The sequence below is a fragment of the Eurypyga helias genome, unplaced genomic scaffold (genome assembly GCF_000690775.1).
Source record: "Eurypyga helias isolate BGI_N326 unplaced genomic scaffold, ASM69077v1 scaffold22965, whole genome shotgun sequence".
In the NCBI taxonomy this organism is placed as follows: Eukaryota; Metazoa; Chordata; class Aves; order Eurypygiformes; family Eurypygidae; genus Eurypyga; species Eurypyga helias.
The window spans coordinates 1-9,168 of record NW_010253674.1 but is presented as its reverse complement, the minus strand read 5'-3'; the positions used below and the strand labels follow the sequence as shown (position 1 = coordinate 9,168).

The window sequence follows — 9,168 nt, the reverse complement described above, 5'->3', positions numbered from 1 at the left end:
CTGCAACTGCTGGCTGGCAACGCTTTGGGGTACTTTACCCCAGCAGTGTCTCCACCGCCCCTTCACACCCACTGCCAGTGCCTCCTCCAGCGGTTTTGGGCTGCACGCAGAACAGCGCAGCCAGGCCCCAGGGCCAGCACCAGGAGAGGCTGCTCCGAGCATCCGCTCTGCAAGGACAGCTCAGCCTGTGCTGAGCGGTGGAGGAGTTCCGCAAGGCACAGGGCTCAGCACCAGCCCTGCTCTGGCCAAGGGGCATAAATCAGGGTGCCCAGCCAGCATGCCAAGGCCAATCCCACAATGAAGGGATGACAGGACAGATAAAACTCCTTCAGAGACTGGCCACTGGCTGGCAGCAGCAGGGATGTGCACAGAGGCACACGGAAAGCGCCAAGCTTCACAGCTTAGGTCTGGTGCTGGCGGGATGCAGTGGAACAGGGGTAGGAGCACAGAGGCAAGGACCTGAGTCTGAAACCAGGGAGCTGTGAGTCTTTGTCACCCTCCACTGTTGGCAAGTTGGCACCCCAGGTGCCGGGCTAAGCACAGCATCCTGCCAGCACCTTTCCATGCAGCTGTGCCCAGAACAGGGATGGGGCCTTCCCAGATTTTTCCCACCGCCCAATGTGGAGTACTGGGAGAGAAATGGAGATAGGATGGAAAGTGCCTTAAGACTCTCTGTTAGCTTCTAACCCATCCATGAAGGCTTTAATTTATTGCCTGTTTCCATGTAATTAAAGATTCGAGGCAGGCAGACACCTGCCCCATGGAGTACCTGCAGCACACCATGCTTCTGCTGTCCTCTCTGGGCACCTCTGCCCTGGTACAGCCCTCGTGCTCTTGCTCGGGTGGCTGGAGTTCCCCAGGTTGGGTTCTGTTGGGAACATCTAGCTCTGACATTTTATGGCAGGTGACACCAAGTGGCAGAATTGTGCGTCGGCGCTGTGCATGGGGTGAGCGCTGCGCGTGGTGTGGGTGCTGTGTACAGCGCGGGCGGTGGACTCCTCTGGCTGCAGCCCTGGCACCCAGTGCAGGAGACAGCCCAGCACCGGGACTGCCCAGGGGACGTGGGATCCCCAGAGCAGGCTGGAGTCCCCTGCTGAGCACCGGGGGCAGCCGGTGGTGCCTGGTGCTGGGGTAGCACATGAGCTCATGAACCGCATGTAAAATGGATGCAGAAAATGGGCTGAGGAAGGACCGCAAGAGCTGCACAGGCAAGGCCAAGCCCTGCCCAAGAGCTGTGTTAGTACCACCCTGGTGCACTTCAGTCCTCCCCATTTGGCCGCTGTTAAACCACACTCAGCTCTTTGGGCTCTCGTCCTTGCACCCCCTGCTCGGGCTCAGGCAGGGAAAGCCATGCTGGCAGCGAAGGCATGACCTGGAAACACAACAGAGGGCCTTGTGTGCGGGCTGTGTGTGGGTGTGCAGGCAGGGAGGTGGGGAGAGAGGGTCAGGCAGGAAGAAACAAACCTGGCATGAGCCACAGAGCACAAGGCCAAGCAGGAGCTCCCATGGGCTCAGCTCTCCCGTACTGGAGCAAAGTAGGTGGTGGACAGATAAATCCAAAGAGCTGGAACAATGTAGTGTGGCCTCCTAACAACCCTGTCATCCTCAGTTTCAACTGTCCAGCTATCTCAGTGCCCAGATTTCTCATGGAAATGGCCAACAGAGCAAACACTTAAAGAAAAGCAATCTGGCAGGGCAGGTCACTTCTCGCTGTCCTGCTCCCTCCCTAGGCAAGGGCTTGCCCAGGGCTAGCCTGAGGTTTACCAGCAAGTATGACCAAGGCATGGTGCCCAGGAGGGCTAACAGAGTGTTGTTTAATAGGCGTGAAGCTTTCAGAGTGCTGGACATGCTCCCCAGAGCATCACTGCACTGTGCCAGGCTCCGGTGTGGACACTCAGTGGGAGTGTCCCTGCTGCAGAGCCTTGCATGGAGAAGCCCTGGGCCAGGGACCAGGGAACATCCACAATGGCTGGACCAGGCTTCTGAATTGTCAGAGGGGCAGGTGGTCAGGATGAGGTGTTGGGGGCATCCTCATCCCCCCATGTTGCACGCTAAACCCCAACAAGATGGACAGCAAGCACTGAGCAAGCTGAAGCCCTTCCCAGGCTGCCAGCACAGTCCCGTGACTTCTGTCCACACACGGGTCTGAGGCATGGTGTGTGGTCCCCCAAAATGGTCCCAGACTCATGCTCAGCTCTCGAAGGCTGCCATCACCCCACAGCACAGGCACGTCTGACAGCAGCCACGTCGGGGGAATGGTGCTGGAGGCACCACATCTTGGCACAGCCCCACCGGCTGCTGGGTGACTGCTTTCTCTTTGCATGAGCCCTTGGTGGCTGAGTTGGGCTGGGACCTGCCAGCCACCCGGGGATGCTCCTTGTCAGCCTTGATGGCAAGGAAGGTGGCCAGGTCAAGGTCGAGCATGACGACACCACCGCGCGGCGTGGGCGTGTTTTGGCGGCACTGCGGGCAGGGGATCCAGCGCTGCTCGTTGGTGACAGCGTCGAGGCGTTTCAGGCAGGCTTGGCAGAAGGTATGGCCGCAGTAGAGCCGGCGTGGCAGCCGGCCGCACAGGGCGTAGGAGGAGTAGCAGATAATGCACTCAATGCGCCGGCTGCCCCGGCTTGGGGTGTGCGAGTGCACCCCAGCACACGTCCTCACGTCCTCTGCCTGGGAGCTGCCGCTGTCCTGGGACATGCTGGGGAGGGGAGGACAAGGGGAGCCGTCAGCCCTGTGGCTGGGGGGGTGTCCAGGCATGAGATGCCACCTCTGAATGCATCTGACATGGGGGCCAGTGCCATGTGGTGGGTCCCCAGTGGCATCAGGCTCCCTGTCCAACATCCCTGCCTGCTGCTTGCCTGCCTGGAGGAGCAGGACCCTGCTACTGCAGTGGGTTTTCCCTGCATCCATAGGGGATGTATTTTCCCTGGTGCCACACTGCATCCCTGCTTGGAGCTCTGTCAGGTCTGCCAGCCCATGGGGAATAAGTGCTGACCAGAGACCTCAGCAGCCTGCTCAGGGCTGCCTGGGCCCTGGGTCTGTAGGGAACATGGGGTGGGCAGGAGTGGGTTGGCCGGGTGGGCAGCGGAGCAGCGCTGAGAGGACCAGGCAGTGCCAGAGCCCTGCTCCGCACCAGCCCTGGGCTGTGCCAGGCTGCCATGGCATGGCTGTCAGCAGCAGGGGATGGGCTTGCAGGCTGGTGGGGAGGAGTCAAGGGGTCCAGCCTCATCTCAGGTGGGGTCTGGTACCCACCAGCATATTTACAAACCTCTCCCAGAGGCCACCAATACCCCGCTCCCTCTCTATGGGTGACCTCAAGAATTTTGGTGTACATGGGTACCCCTTCTCCTCCCCTCCTCCCTATTCCCCCATCCCTACCTGTCCTGAGATGCTTCCCTAGGGCCTCAGGAGAGGTGGCAGAAGGGCTGCGCTGTCTTGGGGGCTTGTGGCAGTCCTGTGGGGAGCAAAGCCACAAGCAGCTCCCCAGCCAGGTCCCGGTTGCTGCTGATGGCTGTGGTGGTGGGAAAGAGCTCACCTTTCAGGAATAGGCACGTTATCGGATCTGCTGCCAGAAAGCCAAGCCCAGGAGATTGGGTTACAAGCACCCGGATAACAAAGACCTCTGAAATATAAACCCCAGGAGCTGTCATTTACCATCCATCTTTGCTTCATTAGCTGAAGAAACCATCCCTGTGAGGCGAAGAAGCTCTGGGCTTCACTGTGGGCAGAGAGGGCTTAGACATCGGCTGTACCTGGGTGGCAGCAGTGGAGTCTTCCACATGCTCAGCCACCCCCCATGGCCAAGAACACCTGGGCAGATGTTGGCCAGCAGAGACACCCTGTCACACTCCAGCCCACACATCCCCAGGTGCTCCGGGCTGTGGGGATGGCTGTCACCAGAGGAGGGTACAGCAAGACTCCAGGCTCACAGGGGTGGAGGGGCTGGGGCTGGCATGGAGACACCGAGGTTCCAGCCTGGTTGGAGCTGGCAGTGCCCACACTACGTGGGGTAGAGCTCTTTGTCCGGTGCCTGGAGGTGGTCGCTGCCACAGGTGCATCCATGACCTGCCCCTGCTCTTCCAGCTGGGGCTGCAGGCGTTTGCATCGGGGACTGCGTTACCCTCCACTCTGCCAGGGCGGATGCTCATCACCAGGCTGGGAGAGCCTGGCACCCCCCAGTGACACCTGTAAGGCACAATCTGTGACCCAGGGTTGGTGACAGCGCTGGGGTGGTGGCAGACTGTCAGCCCCCTGCACAGCCCTTGGTGACAGCGATGCTGCAGCCCCTGCACCGAAAGGGGAAGGTCTCAAACGAGGAGTGTGGTAGGGAGACAGATCCTGGAACCAGGATTCTGGAGGAGAACAGCACATCCTGGGGCCGGGTGAGGACTTCCATGGCACCCGGCAGCATTTCTGCGTGGGAGCAGGAGAGGGCAGTAGCTCCAGGCAGGAGCAGGCAGCGGTGCAGGCAGGGCGACAGGCAGCGCTCTCCTGTCCTGCCTGCTTAGCAAGCATTTCAGCAGCCCTCGGGCCATGATTCCAGCGCTCCCCGGCAGCGAGAATCGGGGATTCTGGCAACTGAGAGCCTCACAGGGCCACCAGCCTCTGCAGAAAAACTCGATTTTCTGCAAAAATTTTTGCAGAAAAACAAAAAAATGCCGGTGTTTGGGAGCAAGAAGCAGAGCCGGCAGCGCAGAACATCTGGGGACACAGTGGCCATGTCTGACACAGGATCCCGATACATCCTCTGCCACAGATTTCCTCAGGCACATGGGGTGCATGTGCCCATGGGTCCCCAGGCACGGGGATGGCACCCCATGGCAGGCATTTGCCCTCCCTCCCCTTGGCAGGCTGGCGGCGTGGGTGTGTTTTGGCAGCACTGCGGGCAGGGGATTCAGTGCTGCTCGTTGGCAACGGCATCAGCTTGAGATTAGGATGTGCTGGGGACCTGGATTTTGGCCAAACCCACTAGCTGAGGTGGGGGCAAGGGCCATGTGCCCTGGGGGCATCGGGAACCAGGTACATGGGATTTCCACTGTGCCCTGGCACCTCAGGGTACTACCCTGCATGCCTTTTGGGGGGGTGGCAGCAACCTGGGTGCCAGCAGCCCGGGGATGCGCAGGCAGCCGGATGCCAGGTGATGCCCGGTGATGCTCGGGCATGTTCCAAAGCTAGCAAGATGTCACTCTCCCACCCAAAGCAAAGTGGCGGCCTGGCTCACCTGCCTGGAGCAAGGTACAGAGCAGGCATGTGTCAGTCCCTTTGGGCCGTAGGAAGCTCTGCCCAAAAACACTATAGGGGTGAGAGGATGGGCTTAGCTCTGTGCACAACTGAAGGTACCTCTGGCACTGCCCAGGGCAGTGACCCCACCCTGGGCTGTCTTTCCTGCAGAAAGGAGCACACACCCTGACTGCCCTCCTACCCTACCCTACCCCATCCCCTGCCCATCAGCCCTCATGCCCGTCTCCCAGATGCCAGCAGAGCTGTGTCTCACCGAGGGGTTGTGCCCGGCTGCCCTTGGCCACTTCCGCCCATTGCATGCAAACCCCTGGGGTGGAGCTGTGCACCCTGGCTCACCTGCCCTGCACCCTACAGGCAGGGCTTGGGGTGGGGGGAGCCCTTGGTGACACGGTTGTTCATCTGCCAAGCCACACAGGGTGACATCAAGGGACAGGCTGCCTGAAACCAGCCTTCAGCCCTGGCTGGAGTCAGTGAACCCTGCCGAAACATCCAAACAGGGGCACAGGGAAGGCGGCGACATGCATGGGTGGGAAATGTCTTTTCCTGTTCCCAGGACTCACCCCCAAGAACTGCAGGGACCTTTAGCACGGTGGGGCAGGGAGCGGCACCCTCAGGGGAGTGCAAAGGTCTGATCCAAATGAGCCAGAGCCAGCATTCCAGATGCAGGAGGTGGAAATCACCCAGCACAACCCCCCGCACCCCTGAGCACCCTTTGAAGATGAAATGCACTCAGGGGGCACCCATGGGATCCTGTACATTGCTGCCCATGTCACCCAGAGCCCCACTGAGGTCTGGCACAGCATCCTGTGCTCGCCCCTGCTCTCACCCCCAGCTTTCCTGCTACCTCCAGCTTAATCATTGCCTGGGTGTCTGGCAGGTACTTCTCTGCCTGGCCTCTCCCGCCTTGTTTGCCGTCACCCCAAGGTCAAGCAGAGTGAAGGGCAGCAGTGGCACATGGCAGTGCTGGCAGATGCTGTACCCTGCTCGCACCCTGCCTGAGCCAGGCCAACACGTCCCTCGCTCCTCAGTCCTCCATAACCTGGGGCTCTGCCAAAGGTGCCACACACCCTAGGGGATAGTTTTCCCTCCCCAAACCATGTGTGTCCTCACCAACCATGTCAGACCCCGGGCACTGAGCAGCCTCTGCAGGATGCGGGTTTCAGCCAAGCCAACATGGTGACGTCCCTGCCCCACCACCCAGCCGGGCAGGGCTGGAGTCAGGGCCATGAAAGCAAACAAGGGGTGGATCTGCCTGTCCTCAGGCCAGCACTGCCCGCAGTCCCGGCCGGGTGAACAAGAGAGCTCGTTGTGCAGGGCGGGCAGCATGGAGCTGTGTCCCTGCCAACCTCTTCCTGCAAGCTGCACAAGCCCTGGCCACCCACCGGCATGGGACCTGGTCCAGGCAGAAGGGGCCAGGGTGGGGGGCAAACTGGCAGGGCTCTGCCCTGCATGTCTGCCAAGCCACTGCCACCCCGCCCCAGAAGCTCCCAGGGGCGCTGGGATTTCAGGGGTGGTGGGCTTCCAGGCAGTGGAGGGTTCCTGGTAATGGTGGGCTCCCAGGGGTGGTGGGCTCCCAGTTCTGCTGGCATCTCAGTGGTGGTGGGATCCTGGTGATGGTGGCATCTCAGTGGTGGTGGGATTCAAGTGGTGGTGGGATTCCAGTGGTGGTGGGCTCCAAGAAGCGGTGGGCTCCAAGAAGTGGTGGGCTCCCAGCCCTGGTGGGCTCCCAGGGGGTCCCAGCCAGTCAGGGCAGTGCCACAAAGCCCACTCAGTTGGCCCAGCCAGGAACCTACCCCTTCCCCAGCGCTCCCCAAAGCCGGGCTCTCTCTTTCCAAAAGAACAGGACAGCCACCCAGCTTGGCAGGGCCGGGCTGAGGACCAGCCAGCGTCCCCAGGCAGGCAGGAGCAGGCCGTGCTGGGAACACCTGGGCGAGGGGAGCATTGGGCCCCGCTGGCAGCAGGCAGCAGTGAGCTGAAGAGCTCAGCGTGCCGCTGCTGCAGGTCAGCAGTGCAACAGTTAAGCTGGTTTTGAGGGGAGAGGAGAGGGCTGTGTGCCACCTGCACTGCCCTTACACAACCCACCAGGATAAGCAAGAAGTAACGCGGGAATCCCGGAAAACCCAGGGCGGAGGGAAGAGGCGTACCTTGGCCGGGGAGGAGATGGCTGTAATTTTTATTTGCAGCACCCTGAAGTCATCTGCTAACACACACGCTCTTTCCAAGCCCCGGCCCTGCAGACCAGGCAGTTCCTGCAGCAACCGCGGTGCTTACGCAGCTGCCGCCTGGCAGCACAGCCACCCGTGAGACGCCAGCACAACGGCAGGCTTGTTCCAGGTCGGTGACGCCAGCCCCAGCCAAAAATCCAGCCTGGAGCTGCCCCAGCACGCTGCGAGGAGGCCAGCAGCCTCCTCCCTCGCCTGCCTCAGTGCCCAGGGGGTCGCAGAAGGCAAAAGATGGGGCTCTGCATCCCAAAAATGGGTTTCCCAGTGCTCCCTGTTGCCAGAGCTGGCCCTGCCCTCACATTGGACCCAGCCCCGACTCGGTGTGAAGCCCTGAGCCAGGATGGGGTGAGGGGTCGTGCACAGCACCCTGCAAGCTTGGCAGGAGGAACCGAATGGGGCCGGGGGGTTCCTGGCACTGGGACATTAACAGCCATACCTGCCCTGGAGCACTGCCCAGCACTCTGCCATGCCTTGTCTGTCTGTCCTTCCCGTCTCCTTCCCACTGTCCCATGGGCAGTGTGGCAAGGGAGGAGCAATACCCAGACAGAGCTTGGTGCAGGGCATGGCAGCATCCCCATGATGCTTGGGGGATCCGGACTGCTCAGTTCTGGGGAGGGGGGTCCCCATCCCAGGTAGGAGCATGTCCCTGGCTCCTCACCACCGCCCCAAGACAGCAACAACAGTGTCCTCTGCCACACACACAGGGCTGCCGACATCCAGGCTACCCTCCAGCAGGTGGGCAGTGCCTGCACCTTCCCAGAGCTGGAGGTTTCCCAGCAAGGGCAGACTGGCAGGGTCAGTGTACAGCATCGTAGTGCTGCCCCATCCCCAGTGAAGGCACTTCTTGGTGGCATCTGCATTGGCACACATCGACTTCATCTCCCAGGCCTCAGCAGGGCAGGAGGGACCCGTCCTTCTCCCCCCCGCCCCACACTGGGCTCTCAGGACCTGGCAAGTGCCCATCACCGGTGTATCTGGCTGCAGAACTCAGAGGTGAAAAGCAACAGCAGAGTCCAGCCAGTGCCACCTCCCAGCTGCCAGCTCTGCTGAATGCCAGGGCAGGTCCCCAGGGTGTCCAGGCCAGGCAGCCACGTCCTCACAGGGCCACCTGGCCCGGGCCCACAGTCAGCACGTCCCGCGGGTGCAGCAAGGGCCTTCAGGAGATGACACAGCAGCACTTTCTGCAGCAGGGGCAGCACCTGCAGTAGCCGCATCCCCCATCGGCCTTCTGCTCCTGGCCCTTGGGGGTCTTGTCCAGGGTGACAGTGTAGAAGGAGTTGGGCGATTCCCCGTTGGGTGATTCCCCGTTGGGCATCCTCAGGCTGGCATAGGGGTTGTAGGGACGGGACCAGGACTTCCCCGTGGAAACAGTTGGGCTGTTCCAGCTGGCACCGTGTTCCGCCTGCTCCTCTGTGCCATAGGTGGGCACGGCTGCAGGGTTGGCGATGACGGTGGGCTCATCCTTCAGGTAGCAAGTGATGAAGCTTTGCTGGAACTGGTCCCGTGGGATGTTGACACTGGCGTAGGGGTTCTCCAGGCTGATGCCACGATCCATCTCCCTGTTTGTTGCCAGCATGTGCGGCCCGGCTGGCATTGCCCACCTCCTGCGAGACAGAGACCCCGTTAACCCGGAGTGCTGGGGGTGTCAGTGCTGGGGGTGTTCTCACAGCACAGGAAAGGGACCCCCAGCAGACCCCACTGGTTT

At 61.4% G+C, this 9,168-nt stretch overlaps 2 protein-coding genes across 2 annotated transcripts; both read right to left on the bottom strand.

The window, feature by feature from the left end:
* Positions 1 to 2,190: 2,190 nt before the first annotated feature.
* RNF224 (ring finger protein 224) lies at positions 2,191 to 2,697 on the bottom strand. Its single transcript, XM_010152743.1, has one exon. It carries the CDS (start codon positions 2,695 to 2,697, stop codon positions 2,191 to 2,193), a length of 507 nt encoding a protein of 168 aa, XP_010151045.1.
* Positions 2,698 to 8,619: 5,922 nt separating this feature from the next.
* On the bottom strand, positions 8,620 to 9,018 carry CYSRT1 (cysteine-rich tail protein 1). The gene has a single exon (XM_010152742.1). It carries the CDS (start codon positions 9,016 to 9,018, stop codon positions 8,620 to 8,622), a length of 399 nt encoding a protein of 132 aa, XP_010151044.1.
* Positions 9,019 to 9,168: the final 150 nt, after the last annotated feature.

Coding starts and splice junctions, on each gene's coding strand:
- RNF224 (XM_010152743.1), bottom strand. CDS start 2,697: ATGTCCCAGGACAGCGGCAGCTCCCAGGCAGAGGACGTGAGGACGTGT.
- CYSRT1 (XM_010152742.1), bottom strand. CDS start 9,018: ATGGATCGTGGCATCAGCCTGGAGAACCCCTACGCCAGTGTCAACATC.